The sequence below is a fragment of the Pleuronectes platessa genome, chromosome 15, assembly GCF_947347685.1.
Source record: "Pleuronectes platessa chromosome 15, fPlePla1.1, whole genome shotgun sequence".
Lineage (NCBI taxonomy): Eukaryota > Metazoa > Chordata > Actinopteri > Pleuronectiformes > Pleuronectidae > Pleuronectes > Pleuronectes platessa.
Window position 1 is genome coordinate 14,548,928 of NC_070640.1, and position 17,752 is coordinate 14,566,679.

Here is a 17,752-nt window from a genome sequence, read left to right on the forward strand (position 1 = left end):
AGGTCAAACATTGAGCCGGTGACAGATTGAGTTAATCACAGGATGTGTGAAGCTTTTTGTTTACGAGTAAGAGTATGTTGATTTTCCCAGGACAATTTTTTGTTTCGACCTTTACACAGAGATTGACTTGATCACATGTGACCTGCTTGTGAGGATGCAAAACAGGGAAATGTTGAATGACACTGATGGAAGAAGTCATCAGATCTTTTACTAAAAAATAACAATACAACAGTGCGAAAATACACAAGCAGAAGTCACGCATTAAAAGTATAAATGATAGATGTGGTCAATAAAAGAACAGTAAGATTAATTGTGGAGTGAGATGCTAGAAATCCTCTACTAATCGAATGTGACCAAGGAGGACGAGAGGAGGGTTTCAAAACCACTGTATATGGTTATGAAACAAAGGATATTGTCACAGTTGAAGATTACAAGTACCTGGGCGTCCACATCAACAACGGACTGGAGAGGATAACCAACACCAAGGCTGTGTACAAGAAAGGGATGAGCCGACTCAATTTCCTGAGGAAGCTGAGATCTTACAACATGTGCAGCAACATGTTGGACATCTTCTATCAGTCTGTTGTAGCCAGTGCACTGAAGAGCCGCTGACACCACAGAATCAACAAGCTGATTAAGAAGGCTGACTCTTCTGAAGTGGCGGTGAGGCTTTGAACAAACTATTATCCATCATTGACAATCACAAGCACCCTCTCAACCGCCTAGTGGATAGACCGGGCAGCACTTTCTCCAACAGACTGGTTCAGCTACAGATACAGGAAGTCTTTCCTGCCCACAGCAATAAGACTGTCCAGTTCTCACCTTTCTATCGCACACCAAAACTCTCTGAGTAATCCTCCTGCAATAACTGTGAACTTGTTTTTTCTTTTCGCACATAATTTATTCTTATTCATTTTTTTCTGCACACCTCATAGTCATATTTATTTATTTGGTCATTTTTCAAACAAATGCGAATATGTGAGATATTTTGCCCTTGACATGCTGTTACAATACAATAATTACAAGAATACAATCATTTCCCAAATTGGGATCAATAAAGTACATTATCTATCTATCTATCTATCTATCTGATTATCTATCTATCTATCTATCTATCTATCTATCTATCTATCTATCTATCTATCTGTCTATTATGCTTGATTATTAGTATTGGGTGATCCATCATCTATAATTAGGTACTGAGCACTGACAGGCACTGACAGACAGTGAAGCCCTATTTAAATTGTAAGGAATATTATTATTATTTTTCAGGCAAATTAATTGGCTTTTTGAGGGCTTTAATATGCTAAAATTCTTACAAAAAATTTGCGAAATTTATTGAAAGAAGAGAAATTATTTAATTTTAATTTAATTTGTTAATAATATAATTATATAAATTCCTGCGCAGAAGCAAGCTGCGCACATTAATTTAATTTAATTTATTATTTTGTTTATGTTTCAAAATATGCATAAGATATTTGGATTGGATTACCTAAGTAATCCTGTACTTACTTATTACCTAAGTAAGTACAGGAAGATGATTGGACAAATTATTCTGTGTGTGTGTGTGTGTGTGTGTGTGTGTGTGTGTGTGTGTGTGTGTCTGTGTGTGTGTGTGTGTCTGTGTCATTCTATGCTGCTTTTGCTACACATTTCAGAGAAAACCATGGTAGTTTCTACTTTACTACATATTTTTGACAACCATACTTGAAAGTTACTTTTATATTTTTGGATTTTAAATACTGGATGATTTAACATGCTTAAGAAACTTATTGTTAGAGAATAACCCAGTAGTTTCCAGCCTTGGCTTCGGACGCCTTACAAGAATCACAGTGTGGGACACATTTCATTTATTATAATTCTGAAAATTCATGCAAAACCTTCTTGTTTATATTCGGTGATCAAATAAATGACATATTGTTCCCATCAACTAGCACAAGGAGCAAGGGTCACTCATTACTCATTAATTTATTATATATTTCAGAGGTATCACTATGATGTTGCAGATGTAAAAAAAAATGGGGCTGCTTAACAAAAGATTTAGGATACTGCCAGGTAGTTTATCTACAGTAATACATCATAAGAGTATGTAAACATATCATATATTAATAAATGTAGTTAATACAATATGTACAATATTGGTATGTGAAGTGAAATTTAATGAAACGCAGAGCATGAAATAGAAGCAATGAAAATTTTAATCCAATCGCAGTATTCAGTGTTTTAGAATTACTTGGCTAACTGATTGTTAAAATCACTCAATAATTCAAAAACTAAAAACGCATAAATCTTGCTATTGTCTGTGGTGGTAAATCATTATGTACAAATCATCCTCATACTTTCTGCTACCATTGTAAAGCATCTTGTGGTGAGATTTTGAAAAGTGCTTTATACATAAAGTTTAGTATTATATTGTTTTTCTCCAACTTTTCTCGAATGCTCGAATGCTTTATCTTTCTGAAGTGACACCGAAACTGATGATTTATGATGATTTCCAGCCCATTATATTACCTAAACATCCACAGATATTTATATTAAACGTTTTGTGTATTTCATTGATTTAAACTGCTTGCTTTGTGATGACAATAACACAAGTGGATGTCACTTATAAACTGCAACACACACACTGTAGGCTAACAGACTCCGTCCTGTTGCGGAAATGAAACACAATAATTACATTTGACAACTTGAGCTCTTGTTTGATAACGTCCCGCCAGGTTTGGGCCGGAAAAGGAGACCGGATGCTGTGAATGTCTCGAGCGCTGGGTCGTGATTGGCTCAGAGGTCTGCAGGGCTCTCCTCTGATTGGCTGAGCCACTGACACAAAGCAGTGTAACTGGCCGGGCGGCTTGTTCGCGCCGTCAGTTTGAGATTCAACTGTATTATTTGATCGTTCTTACGGTGTCATAAGCCGCTGTAAATCAGCTCCTTTCACCTGATTCCAGAGAGAAACACCTGCAGCCCCCGTGGGACCGGACTCAGCCGCTCGGCCGCCATCATGCACGTCATTAAACGAGGTACAGTCGCTTTTTTATCAAATAGTGTAAGATAATGCAATAGTAGGATGCGGGACATGTGCAGAAAAAAATTAATGCATTTAAGCTCTGATAATAACAATACAAAAAAATGTAAGACTTTATGTGGACTTCAGCTCCAGTGTTGAAACGTGTCTTTTTGTTGTTTCTTTGCTCGGTGCGTGTACGACGACACAAACAAAGAACCGGGGCTTATCAAGAGGGCACATACTGATTGGGGTTTTGCTCAGATGGCAGATGTACAGCTTGTTTTATCTCCATTTTAAATACCGCTCAGTGTTGTACACACTTTTTTTTAATGATTATTAGTTGCAGTACAGCAGAGATTTTAACTTATTTTCTTTTCTGTGCATTTATATCACAGTGAACTTTTCCATAAGTGATGTGTAAGAGGAGGGTTGTCATCAGGAGGTATTGATATTGTTTGGTTATGGCGCGAAGCAGCTGAGGCTTTTGCTGCGATAATAACTGGTTAGACAGGTGTTCGTGTGGTTAACAGCTGCCACCATAAACATCAATATTCACCAGGCTTCAGTAAATGCGCTCATACGAGGAACACGTTGCTTGTGTTTCAGATGGTCGTGAGGAGGAAGTCACCTTTGATAAAATCACCTCTCGTATTCAGAAGCTTTGCTATGGACTCAACTCGGACTTTGTGGACCCTGTAAGTTCCAAACACTTCAGTGCAACTACATCCACTTTAAAGGAAACATCAGGTGCAGGCCAATGTCAGATCACTTATATTCTGCCTTGTGTAGTTTCAGAGATTTACTTCAGATAAACCTTTATGGATCCCACTCAGCAGATAGTTAAGATGGGGTAGACAAGAGAATAAAAAAGGCAAAAGAACGAAAATGAAATGTTCATGTGGAAACCCTTTGTCTCTGCTCCTGCAGACCCAGATTACCATGAAGGTGATCCAGGGTCTTTATGACAGAGTCACCACCGTGGAGCTGGACACCCTGGCAGCAGAGACCGCTGCCACCCTCACCACCAACCACCCTGACTACGCAATCCTGGCTGCACGAATAGCTGTGTCAAACCTGCACAAGGAGACAAAGAAAGTGTTCAGTGGTGAGTAAAAGTGTTAGAATCGACAGAGGTTCTGCCCAATGACAAACTGAGTGATTTGTGTAATTAGAATTGCATTGAAATAAATGAGAGCCCATGTTACTTTGTGTATTTTATCCATGGTGTTTGCTTTCGGCATTCATTTTTTTAATCTTCTCTTTAAAACGTAATCAAATTTTGTTTAATTTTAATAAAATATATGTGTTTTAATATGTTTGAGGATTTACTGTTTTTACACCTTCTTTCCTTTTTCTCTGTTGCAGATGTGATGGAAGACCTGTACAGATACGTGAACCCGTTAAATAGACTTCATTCTCCCATGATCTCCAAGGAGACGCTCGACATTGTGCTTGACAACAAGAATGTACGTCAACTTGGACGATATATTTTGTTCGGTAATGAAGTTTCACATTTATTAACAGAATGTCCCCTTTCATTTGCAGCGCCTCAACTCAGCCATCATTTTCGACAGAGACTTCTCTTACAATTTCTTTGGATTTAAGGTAATTACAAATTTTCACTAGGCCTACATTGAACATCTCACTCAGATGATTCTGACGTGTAAATCTTACTTTTTCTTTTGCTCCGATAGACTCTTGAGAGGTCGTACTTGTTGAAGATCAATGGGAAAGGTGAGAGTCGTTTTTGTTCTTGCTGAAAACTTCTTCGGAAGTGCATCTTTTGTTGTTTAGATTTTTTTTTCAATCATTGTTAGTTTTATCGCTAATCAAGTTCTGTCCCTGCAGTTGCTGAGAGACCCCAGCACATGCTGATGAGAGTGTCTGTCGGGATTCACAAAAGAGACATCGATGCAGCCATTGAGACGTACAACTTGCTGTCAGAAAAGTGGTTCACCCACGCCTCACCTACACTGTTCAATGCCGGCACCAACAGACCACAAATGTCCAGGTAAATAAAGAAATATTGCTCTGAACAAATTTAACCCAAATGTCTGAAACTTGATTTTTGTTACTAATACTTGTTTCCTTTTTTGCAGTTGTTTCCTACTATCCATGAAGGAGGACAGCATCGATGGTATTTACGACACACTGAGGCAGTGCGCACTCATCTCCAAATCAGCTGGAGGCATTGGATTGGCCATCAGCTGTATCCGAGCAACAGGCAGCTACATTGCTGGGGTGAGAGAAATAAACATAACAAAATATTGTATTAATAGAGGAGCTTACATGTACATGTTGTACACTATGTAAAGTTCTTTATGACTTAAACTGGTGTGTGTATTTCAGACAAATGGCAACTCCAACGGGCTGGTTCCCATGCTTCGAGTTTACAACAACACGGCACGGTATGTCGACCAGGGTGGCAACAAGGTAATAACAGAGATAAACAATACACAAAAATGTTATTGATATTGTTACAGAACAGAGTCAGAGTATATTTTAAGTATAATTTTGGGGCTTTTATGGCCTTTAATTTTTGATAGAAAGGAGAGCAAGCTGTGACGGGGGGGGGGGGGGAGGACAGGATGCAAAGGGCCACAGGTTGGAACCGAACCCTGGTTGCTACGGTGCAGGCACTGCCTCGTTGGGGCGGCAGCATTTTTTAAATCACCTGACTCTCTGCGTTCGCCCGTTCAGAGACCCGGGGCCTTCGCCGTGTACCTGGAGCCGTGGCATTTGGACGTGTTTGAGTTCTTAGAGATGAAGAAGAACACAGGTAAAGAGGAGCAGAGGGCCAGAGACCTGTTCTTTGCCCTGTGGATCCCAGACCTCTTCATGAAACGAGTGGAAAGCAATCAGGTGAATACTGGAAGCATTTCCCACCCTAACTCAGATACTACATCTTCTAAGGCTCCTCAGTCTTATCGGTCCTCTGATATTCTTGTAGGACTGGTCTCTGATGTGCCCCAGTGAGTGTCCCGGGTTGGAGGAGTGCTGGGGAGAGAAGTTCGAGGAGCTCTACACAAGGTCCAATAAGCACCACCAAACCTTGTTCTCAACGAACCACTCATTTCTCCACATTAACTTGTCTCATGATCGTCCTCAGATACGAGAAGGAGGGCCGGGCTAAGCGTGTGGTGAAGGCTCAGCAGCTGTGGTACGCCATCATCGAGTCACAGACTGAAACGGGTACGCCGTACATGCTCTACAAGGACGCCTGCAACGGGAAGAGCAACCAGCAGAATCTGGGAACCATCAAATCCAGCAATCTGTGCACAGAGATAGTGGAGTACACCAGCAAAGATGAGGTGAGGGGATGGAGACATCATGTTGGTGCCAAGTCAAGACAATCCGATATGGATTTTGGGGGGGTCAATGTCAATATATTATACATTTTTGATACTGATATATTGGCCATTGCATACATTTATATAGAGGGGAATTTATACAGCCTTTCTGTACGAGAAAATCTATGTAAGCATCACTGCTCACATGCTTCTACGAGTCTTTTTACATGAGCGTGGTTGTTAAACAAAGTGTCCACTGGAGGGCAGCGCAGTGTGAAGAGTCAACTGAGACAACAACAAATATGGCAGTGAAAGAGGATGTCGTCATAATGTACCTCTTAAGAAAGAGATGCCTGTTTCTTACTAACCTTGCTAAGTCTCTCCAAAAAGTTCCGCCATTGTTGAAGCTTCTTCCTCATGTTTTATTTTTATGTCACTTTGATTATTAGCTACAGTGCCAACAGATATGTCAGTCCAGATCTAGTACCAATAGATTCAGCTTGCTTCCTTCTGTAAACTTCTTTTGTGCAGCAACATTATTTTGTCAGTTTTCGTATAAAAATTGATTTGTTCTTTCTTCAGGTTGCTGTGTGTAACCTGGCTTCCATTGCACTCAACATGTACGTCACCCCAGAGAAAACCTTTGACTTCAAAAGGCTTGCTTCTGTCACCAAAGTCATCGTTAAAAACCTGAACAAGATTATTGAGATCAACTACTACCCTGTGCCGGAGGTAAGCTCCCTTGTCTCGTGTTGCATCTTGATCGACCCTGCAGCCGAGTCGTGTGTGCTCTGTCTGAACAACGTTCCCTCTCTCCTGCTTTACAGGCTGAGAGATCCAACAGGCGTCACAGGCCGATTGGAATCGGTGTGCAGGGTCTGGCTGATGCCTTCATCCTTATGCGTTATCCGTTTGAAAGCCCGGAGGCCCAGCTACTCAACATTCAGATCTTCGAGACCATCTACTACGCTGCCCTGGAGGCCAGCTGTGAGCTTGCAGAGGAGTTTGGCGCTTATGAAACCTACGCCGGCTCTCCTGTCAGCAAAGGAGTGAGTAGCTTTCCCGACGTCTCGAATCCAACATGGGGTACAGCTTAGTCGTTTTGGCTCAGGTCGTAATTGAATGTCTTGGTTTCTTTGTTTTCTAGATTCTTCAGTACGACATGTGGGATAAAGTCCCAACAGATTTATTGGACTGGAAGGCATTGAAGGAGAAAATCGCTGAGTAGGTCTTCCTGATTGTCCTCATTGTTCCTGATTGTTCTGATGTCATATCTGCTGTATGTTGAAATCATAGCTCATCCCTGACCTGCACCACCCCTCGTTCCTGTGTGTCTTCAGGCACGGCGTAAGGAACAGTCTGCTCTTGGCCCCAATGCCCACCGCTTCCACTGCCCAGATCCTGGGCAACAATGAGTCCATTGAGCCGTACACCAGCAACATCTACACCCGCAGGGTGCTCTCTGGAGAGTTTCAGGTCAGCACTGAATCCATCTGCTGCTTTCAGCCTCTAAAGTCCTGTTTAATAGAGGGAGGAGTTGCTCAGTGTCATTTCTGCGTCTCCTATAGATTGTGAATCCTCACCTGCTGAAGGACCTCACAGAAAGAGGTCTGTGGAGTGATGAGATGAAGAACCAGCTGATTGCTCAGAACGGCTCCATCCAGGTAATACAATCTTATCTGATTCGATTATTTATATCACTCTTATATACTGTACATGCCCTTATTTTTCAAGCCTAAGCAAGTTACTTTATGTCTGACTTGTCCACAGGACATTGAAGAGATTCCTGATGATCTGAAGCAGCTCTATAAAACAGTGTGGGAAGTCTCCCAAAAAACCATCCTCAAGATGGCAGCAGACCGTGGTGCCTACATCGACCAGAGCCAGTCACTTAACATCCACATCGCTGAACCAAACTATGGCAAACTGACCAGCATGCACTTTTACGGTTGGAAGTTGGTAAGTCAGCCCTGAGGGAATGCAGGCTGGACAGATGCTGTGTCACACGGTAAAGAAACATCATCTTTAACCTTATATTCTTGTCTCTGCAGGGCCTGAAAACCGGCATGTATTACCTGCGGACGAAGCCCGCTGCCAACCCCATTCAGTTCACCCTGAACAAGGAGAAACTAAAGGAGGCTCAATCAGGCAACAGTACCGAGGAGGGGGAGGCGGAGGACAAGGAGCGCAACACCGCTGCTATGGTGTGTTCCTTAGCAAACAGAGACGATTGTCTGATGTGCGGCTCCTGAGGGGAGGTTCAATCATCCAGGCACACTCCCTCTTAAACTCCCATTGAAATAGCTTTTTTTATTTTTGTATTTGTATATGATGCCATAATAACAGGTGTTTAACACATGCCACTGTCTTCTTTACAGTCTTTATTTAATGTGTGCTGGTTTTTCATCATGAGGTGTATGTTGTATGTACAGAATCAACAGGGTGCAGTGAAGTGATGAACTTGTAACTCTTTTTTTTTATATAGTTTTGTAATAAGTGGGTCACATTAATGAACTGCTTGGTGGTCTGTATTTTAGCTGTTTGGAAAAATACATTTTGTTATGCAATGATGTTAATCTAAGTTTCCTTATTACATTTTCTAAAATATGAGTTATCTGTCAGAATCCAAGTATTTATACATCCATCCATCATCTATACCACTTATCCTGCATGTATATATACATAATGTATACATGCATAATAAGCATATGTAGACTTACAGTTATTAAACCAAGAACTATTGTTTAAAAAGCTACATAGATAACTTAGCTAACTAAGGCTGGATAAGTAGTAAACATGCTGATCTGTATTTCTTTTACTGGGAATTGAGAGGGAGGGAAGAGTCTTTCTCCAGGGACGTTCCAACAGCTGCTGTAGCAGGATGGAGAGTGTGAAACAACATGCCACTACAATATGAACACAATTTAGTTGATGGTTTACGTTGGAGTGTGTTTGAACTCTGCTGGCAGCTTGGAGAAGAAGAAACCGACGCTAAAAGAAGGTGGAAATGGTGATGACATCAGTCGTGCAATGCTAGAGAGAGCCACAATGTGTTTTCCACTGGAAGAGTCTGGATACAGTGTGCGACCCAGGGGCACAAGAGGCTGCAGGCCATTAATTAATGAACTGGTGTGTGTTCAGGCCTGCAGCCTCATGGGACACGTGTGTGTATGTGTGGCGTGTGTGAGTGTGAAGCAAGCTGAGACCTGCACTGTCACACTGTTGCAGCAGGTGTCGATACACAGAGGAAACATTGATTCATAACCCCAGACGTCCAATTCTCCCACAAACGGAGTCAGTGAGACACAGAGACTACTTCAAAGTTTTTATTTGTTTTACAAAGACACTTCTGACAAACCTGGATGGAACAGAAGTCTATTTTCGTGCAATATCTGAACGTCACATAAAAAGAAACCAGCGAGACGGACACAGAATCTTTGCTATTTAACAGTGAAGGTGTGGCAGTGAGAAGGAGAGAGGCCCAGTGTAACTGAGCAGTGCAACTACGACATGTGACTCACAGATCTGACAATTAAACTCAATTAAAAAAAATGACAGTTGGTCGCTGCTTGAAATGTCATAAGGCACCTAAACCCAACCTTACTTAACACTCAAGTTTGTGGAGGTGAACTAGTGCATCTGCTATGAACTAATCTCTTCAGGCTGCTGAATTTACGGTGTTAACTGACTTTAAAAAAAAACATTGGTCACTTAAAGAGGACTGGCTACAAAGTCATCTTTCTTATTACGTAATCACAAGAGACGAGCACATTGACACCATCGTGGAATGACTTTTCTATTTTCATGACTAAATCTGAATGCTTGAATTTGTCATATTCATGTAAGAAGGCCTCAGATTTTCAAAAAAATTACTTTTTAAGACGAAAGAAAAACATTTTTATTCTTTGAGGGTTTTTCTGCATCAGTATCATTATAGAAATATCCAGAATATTACAGAGTTTTACTCGACTACAGTCACACAAGATGACAAATGCAAAGATTAGATTATAAAATACAAGAGACACTTCATCTACAGCCACTGAGTTTTCTAGAAACCTTTTCGAGGATCAAAAGAGTTCGAGAGGGAATTTTGATGAATCTAAACCAGTCTCAATTAGAGGGGTTGAATATTTGGTATGTAGCTGTTAGAAAATGTAGAAATAAAATCGCCACCGTTGGGCCGGTCACTACGAGAGCTGAGATGAAAGAGCTGCAGGGCCATGAAAAAAAACAAAAAACCTGCTGCCGTCTGTTGAAGTCACATATCTCCCTGCAGTCAACGTTTATTTGTGCAGCCGGAGCACAATCTTCCCCAAATATTGGATAAGGTAACCAAAAGGCCCAACCCTGAAGAAGTCAGCGTGGTTTCTAACTGTGATGTCACTAAGGTTACGGTGTCACTAGCGACCCAACGATGGACCCCTCCCCTTCCTGGGAACCGAAGCCCGTGTCCTGGGAGATGCTGCTGCCCGTCGGCGAGGGAATGGTTTTCTTGGCGCCGGGTTTGTCGTTGCCCTCCCTGACGCCAGACTTCTCTGCTACATTGTGCTCGAACTTTCTGCCCTTCCCCCATCTCACCTCTGCTTTTTGTTCTTGCAGCACTATGTCTTTCATCTTGTTAACAATTTTTTTTACGTCTGTCTTCTCACTGCTGACTTGGAGGCTCTCAGCTTGTCCAGCGTTGGCCTCTCTGAGTCCCTCTCCTTCCTTTATTTTCTCCACCTCATCCTGTGTGGCCTCGCCTTTCACCTTCCCTTCAAGATTACTGCAGCTGTTCCCTGCTGCCCCCTCGCTTTTTATTTTATTGTCAGTGTTTTCATCCTTTTCTGCTTCCAACTGCTCTTTTTTCTCAGTTTGCCTCTCATCTCCTGACTCTACTTTAACTCTGCCTTCCTCCATCTTCACCACGTCACAGTCGGTCACCTGACTCTGCTGCATGTCTGTCTCCTGTTTTGTGTCTGAGTCAACTTTGTCCACCTCTTCCTCTTCCTGGTGCACTGTCATATTAGGTGACGTGTTTTTGAATTCATGTATGCTGTTAAAACCTCTGAAATTGTTCCTGGCACCATGGATGTATTTCCCCAGTATGGAGGAGCCCTCCTTACTGGTCACCGGATCACTTGCAGAGTGTTCGTCCTCCGTCAGCAGCTGCTGGATCACCTTGATGTCACCGTGCATCCTGCCGATCGCTTTGCTCAACTCGGTGATGCGATTACCGATGTCTGAGGCGAGAAGAGACACACCACAATCACAACACAGCATCAAAACATTTACAGAGGAGGTTAATGTTTTCATCCTTTTATTCCTTTGTTTGGTTTTGTTTGTTTCTAATCAAGATAATGCTGGACATATTACCTTAAAACTTGATAAAAGGATGCAATATAAAACAAAGAAGAACCCTTTAAATTTTGGTGTGGATCCAGATCAGGGCATGGATCCAGGAATTTGGTTTCAATTTCTTGAATTTTGCCAGATTTGGTGATTTTCCAAATGTTCTCCTCATTGATAAAAAAAAAACAATGATTTTGGGAACTGATATTTGTTTGTGTAATTTGGTGTAAATCCAATGAGTGGACAGTGACATCAGCTCTACTGAGGGACATTCTACCTATAACTTCATCATATCTAACTTATTATTTGAATTAAAAAAATGTGACAATAAAAGCAGTTTTCTTCTTCTATCAAAACCATAGATTGACTCTCTCTCAAGCTGCGTATAAAACAAACAACAACATGGTTGACAAAGGAGCACCAGGGTGTTAAATATTGGATAATAAAAATCTGTATCACACAAAAAATGAGAAGATAACTTAAAATCAATATTTTTCTAAATTACACTGACTTCCTGACAGGGATTACTGAAACGAAAGCATTCATTTCATTTATAGAGATGAGAGAAGGGGAGGCGTGAGGAAGTAAAGCTGCTGTGTGAGCTGACAGGACTTTTTGTTTCTTGACAGACTGATGCCAGACTAACCTTTCCTCTTGGTCTCCTCGAACTCTCTGCGAGCCGACTCGATGTAGCGCTGCACCAGAGCCCTGATCACCTGCTGCCGGTACGGTAACTGGGCTTCCTCAGATTCCTTGTCATTGGCCTTATTGCATGAAACAGAAACCATGTTAATAATCCCACACATCAGCGCAGCGTATGATTGCAGAATAATTTTGTAGCTTGAAAATATTTCTCCTACTACATCGGACACACTCACCATGTTGGTTATAGGGGGATATTCTTGCACAGAATTACAGTTGCAGCAGCAGCAGATTCTCCTGAAGATGGCCCTGGAAGAGAAATTAAACTGAGTGAATGAAAAAACACCAACACAGGGATCTGTTCTTGCAGATTTTCTGAGGTTTTAGGGCCCACCTCAAGATGTAGAAGAAAGCTTTGGGTGAGGGGATGATGTTGAAGGGCACCGGCATGGTGAGGCCCTCTCTGAAGTAACTGAGGTACAGCTTTGACCGGGCAAACTTCCACTCCACATCTGCATCATCCTGAGATTAAAAATGACGAGATGTGAGAGATCATCAGAGGAGGTTCTGCTTTCTTCTTATTGCAGATGTGACGTAAAAAAAAAAAATCTCTTAACCTCAATTTTCTGAAAGGTGTTGGTGATCATAGCAATGAGCATGTTGAGCAGGACGATGACAATGACGAGCGTGAAGATGCCGTAGAGAATCCTGCCAACAAACTCTGCCAACATAAACTGTGGCATGTCCACGTAGTCCTGGTTGGCTACACCGAACATGGTCCAGAATAAGAAGTGGAACGTCTCATTAAACCTGCCGTGGAGAAGTGGAAAATCTGGATCTATACCTTTATTCAACCCGATTAGGGGAGTGGAGCATAGTGAACCACACACAAACAGTCTTCTGTATCTCTCTATTCTCACTGAGATGCTAAATAAAGAGCTTTATAGATCAGTATGATTAAATTGATTAAAGGATGAAGTCTAAACAAATATGTATATATGACTAGTCAAAATAGAAAGATATGAATAAAATATCCATCCTAAATATGTATTATTACATTTTCAATTTGTGTTTTGATAAATAAATAACCAGATTTATTGGGCAAACATTGCATGAAATGCCACCTGACCAAAACTGCATTTCTGGGACTGACAGGGTAATGACACATCAGTAGATATTTCTTCACATAAAACGTATTATATAAAAACATTGTGAAAATAATCAATAAAATATGTCTCCACTGGTTTCCTGATGACCCCACAGTGACTGGAAGAATGCATTTTTCGCATCTAAATCTTATTCAGCTGTCTTATGTGAGCTCATTATTGTATGTATTGGCTCAGGTAATATTTCAATGAACGGCTCAATCAATTACATCTTATTTGTATAACCCATATTCAAAAATCACAATTTGCCACATAGAGCTGCTTAATCAGCAGATTCTTACCTGCCAAGATGTGGAGAGATGACATATGGAACATACACGTTGTTAATGCCACAGAGAAAGGCTGTTCCAATGATCATCAGTATGAACATGAATCTATGGAAGAAAAAATATATATATCCTCACTGGCTCTGACATGTGCTCTGACCTTCCTTCCAGGCACGGATCACACACACGCAGTTGTTTGTGATGCAGGAGGCTGAATGAAAAATGCTTGCACCTCATCATGTCGTCAATCATCTTTCCGATGGAGATCTGTAGAGTTCCCAGAGACTCGTGGGCCGGCAGGATGTAAGCCAGCCGCGTGAAGCTCAACATGCTGGTGACTGCAAACAGCACCTCCGCAATCAGCTGGGGGTCCTCCTGGCGCCAGTCCTCACGCACTGAGGGACAGTGTCACACAGCAACAGACCGGCTGAGCCTTAAACTCAAAAAAATACCTACCAACAGTCAATTTGGACAAAAACTGTGACATGATGTTCTCACCAGTCTGGGTGAAATAAACACAGTCGTCCGTGCCGCTGTGTTCTTGGCAGAGGAGGTAGCCTTTGAGCATGATGAGCACCCGTAAAGCGAAGGATGCCAGGTACATGCTGAGCACCATCATGTCCAAGCAGTTCCACCAGTCCAGGAAGTAGCACCGCAGCCCCTCGATCCACACTTCCTTACACTCGTACCAGAAGAATCCTGCATGTGGCGGCACAGAATGATTTAAAACCTTTCCATCAGTGCCATCACGGACACCGAGTAAACACAGAGAGAGTGAACGTACCAACCACCCACACCATGTGGAAGGAGCTGTGCAGGATGTTCTGCTGCCTCGAGGCAAACTTGTCTCGATACATCTCCATCGTTATCGATTCTCCGAGCAATGTGATGAGAAACCAGAGATATGAGGCAGAGTGGAGGAGGAACTTGATCACAGGAACCCTCAGGATCTTTCCTACCTGGTGAAAACACAAAAGCCAGGTTTAGCTTCCTGTTTCCGTGTTTTAATCAGAATCCTCTATGTTTGGAGATTTCTGCGCCCTGCGACCTTTGACTTTGGTGCGATCCAGTAGACGAGGCAGAGTAACGGCATGGTGAGAAAGATCCCCACAGAGACAAACAGCTTCCAGGCGGTCCTGCTGCCTCTCCATCCTTCCAGGTTCCCACACCAGATGGATGAGAGCACCTGCTGACAGATTGGGTGCGCCACAAACTGCAGGAAAACAGAGAGGGAGAGAGATGTTACAGATCGCGTATATGCCTCTTTTTTTTTTTACTGGTTTCAGTTTGTTCATACCTCCTTCTGGTTGTAGTTAACAGCAAGCCGCAGTCGTGACAGGTTGGGTATCCCCTCCTCGAAGGCCTGCTGATCCAAGGCATCCTGGCTCTCGTCTCCGCAGCTGTTGAGGATCGTGGTCACCTCGCTCTGGTTGCGACACATGCCCAGTAACTCAACCGCAAAATCCTGACAGAGCTGCTCCAGGCCCAGGTACTGAGGCTGCAGGAGAGAGGCACCACAGCCCAGGTCAAGCAACAACAAACATGAGTCGAACATAGAGCTGGGATATCGAGGAACGCCGTTGCACCTTGAACTCGGGCTCTTTCTGCGAGAGCTTGCGGAGCTCCCTGCTGAGACTGAAAGCGCTGAGCATGGCGTCGTCGGAGGTGACGGACAGGAAGGCTCGGCTGGCGATCCCACGGTAGGTGTTGATGCGAGACAAGGAGAACTTCAGCAGGTCGTACTGACGCCCGTTCCGACACTCCAGACAGGCGCAGGAGATCTTGTGTGGCCACGGGATGATGTGGCCTTTTAGGGTGAGCATGGTCACGATGTCATACAGGTCTTTCTGGCAGGCTAAGGTCAGAGGGGTCACCCCTGGGGCAAACTGGGAGTTGTCAATGGAGTGGTCAAAGATGGCCTGAGAGAAAGAGTGCACGTCCATCTTGTTGCCTTTCTCTTGGTCCAGCCGGTCCAGCAGACGCTTCACCACTCTGGGCTGGTTGGTGTCCACGGCGACCAGCAGAGCCTCGTGAATCTGACGGAAGTCGAACTTGACCCCTTGCAGGAGGGTGACCATGGCGTCCTCATTGCCCAGGCGGATGGACAGGTTGAGGGCCTCTCTCCACTGGCGGTCCTCGGACTCCTCCAGCTGGCGGACGATGCCGTCGCCGGTCTTCAGCAGTCCACACAGCTGCTCGATTTTCCCCTCCTGAATGGCCCCGATGAGCTCCGGGGGGAACTGCAACTTCTTGTTCATAATCTCGCGCCATTGCTCTGGCTGAGAGACGGAACAAGTCAGTGAGCAACAGCAGCAGCAGTAGAAATGCATTCATTCATATGTATAGGATGGAAGAAAACAGGGAAAAGGGGCAGCTCACAATAAGATTTTTTAAAAGCAAAACAAAGTCTCAATAAAAATATAAATAACACATATTTAACATTTTCTTGACTGGGGACATTTTAAGACATCAAGGAAAACACGACTTGTTGATAAAGCAGCGATTTTATATTATTCTGAATGATTAAACAAAGCTGTAAACATTAGACTGGAAGAGCAGTATGTCTAGACTATTGTCTATTTTTTTATCCTCACTTCAATCTGTTGAATGATAAAGAACCATGGTAGAATAAAACTCTACCTACCGTGAGGTTTTCCATCCCTGAAGACAAAACAACACAACCTTGAAGCAGTGATCCTACGGTGAAAAAATCACATTCTCTGGAGACATAAAAAAATATGTACAGTATATATACATATACATATATTTTTTAAACTTCAAAGGTGAAGGTGAGAGATGTGGGTATCGATCTCACAAGTAGCTCTAATCAGAGGACTGAGCGCTGAAGTGTCCTGCGATCATGTGCAAACAGCTGACTGCATAAAACCAGCACCAACAAACTCAATAACACACTTCAACCCCCTATGGGGCAAAGCCAATTAAAATTCAAAGTGTTTCATGCTTGGCCGGGCCCAAACCTTACTGTTACCGCCTTCGAACAGGAATTAACTCTGGTCTCCCACTTGGAAACAGTGCCACGGTACAATTAAGATAGCTGTTACTGAACAGGCAGCAGCTGTCATCCCATTCCCCAGAGGAGCTGGACGGGCTTCTCAGCAGTGGGAAAAACAAGGAGCTGCAAGCAAAAGATTTACAGATTATTTCACCTCCTCTCTTTTCTTGTAGTTGGCTTTGTGGTCCATTCTGTCCAATCGTTCACATTAGACGTGATTTATTTTGGTCTCGTTCTTTCATCTTGGTTTCAACTTTTCAATCTCTTCATCTAACTCTGATTTATGTCTCTGCTTTTGAGAAGTTTTGCAGATATCTGTGGCTCTCCATCAGAGTAGAGTCATTTCAGCTGGAATGTATAACTGCACTGCATACATTATATAAATGTAGAGAGATGGGTAGATGTTATGATGATCAATATATTTTTCTTTAAAAACAGCAGATAATCATTGTTTTTCTAGAATGAATCCTTCAGCGGATCCCAGGTCATCTTACAGAGCAGAAATGTTTAGAGGAGAAGCCAGCTGCTTCGTGTGAGCATAATGTTGCATGGCAGAGGGAAGGAATGGACAACTTCAGACTTTAAAATCAGACTGTTTGATGTTGGCTGGCTCAGGAGGTAAAAAAACATGACTAAAAAAAATCTTGTTCTTTTAAGTGTGCAAAGAATTTGCCTTGTGAGATCATCGTGACCTTCTTTGACCACCAAAATCTAATCAGTTCATTCTTGAGTCCAAGTGAATATTTGTACCAGATTCGAGGAAATTCCCTCAAGGCATTCTTGATTTGGGACGAACGGACGTACAAACAAAAACATTATGTCTTTAGTCACTGGCTGTCACCGGCTCGAATGCATACACAAAACCAGGGATTTAAAACAAAGCTCTAAATGTGTCCTTTGTGAGAAGCTGGAAAGGAACATAAAATACTTTGACAGATAACAATCAGAAAAGAATCCAAGAACACTGTCAGTGTGATGAGAGAAAATACAAAAACCAGATAGCTACTAAATGTTTCTTCATTTTGTTATACGGTATATCT

The 17,752-nt window shown here is 42.5% G+C and overlaps 2 protein-coding genes across 3 annotated transcripts; one reads left to right on the forward strand and one right to left on the reverse strand.

The window, feature by feature from the left end:
- The first annotated feature begins 438 nt into the window (after window positions 1-438).
- On the forward strand, window positions 439-8,865 carry LOC128456674 (ribonucleoside-diphosphate reductase large subunit). Of its 2 annotated transcripts, none has more exons than XM_053440949.1 (20): window positions 439-663; window positions 2,718-3,017; window positions 3,611-3,699; window positions 3,932-4,109; window positions 4,370-4,470; window positions 4,550-4,609; window positions 4,699-4,738; window positions 4,853-5,015; window positions 5,104-5,245; window positions 5,354-5,437; window positions 5,705-5,866; window positions 5,955-6,034; window positions 6,114-6,315; window positions 6,877-7,026; window positions 7,122-7,343; window positions 7,442-7,518; window positions 7,635-7,770; window positions 7,863-7,958; window positions 8,065-8,253; window positions 8,346-8,865. In XM_053440949.1, the coding sequence occupies exons 2-20, from the start codon at window positions 2,999-3,001 to the stop codon at window positions 8,544-8,546; spliced, it is 2,391 nt and encodes a 796-aa protein (XP_053296924.1). In that variant the 5' UTR covers window positions 439-663; window positions 2,718-2,998; the 3' UTR covers window positions 8,547-8,865. The 2 variants fall into 2 exon arrangements, with proteins under 2 accessions (XP_053296924.1, XP_053296925.1); XM_053440950.1 differs by having other exon boundaries at window positions 2,946-3,017.
- A 741-nt stretch (window positions 8,866-9,606) lies between these two features.
- Window positions 9,607-16,364, reverse strand: LOC128456675 (short transient receptor potential channel 2). Its single transcript, XM_053440951.1, has 13 exons — window positions 16,344-16,364; window positions 15,286-15,978; window positions 14,997-15,197; window positions 14,748-14,912; window positions 14,484-14,658; window positions 14,198-14,398; window positions 13,932-14,094; window positions 13,715-13,807; window positions 12,885-13,077; window positions 12,662-12,789; window positions 12,504-12,576; window positions 12,272-12,389; window positions 9,607-11,516 (listed from the first exon to the last, which is right to left on the reverse strand). The coding sequence occupies exons 1-13, from the start codon at window positions 16,356-16,358 to the stop codon at window positions 10,684-10,686; spliced, it is 3,051 nt and encodes a 1,016-aa protein (XP_053296926.1). The 5' UTR covers window positions 16,359-16,364; the 3' UTR covers window positions 9,607-10,683.
- Window positions 16,365-17,752: the final 1,388 nt, after the last annotated feature.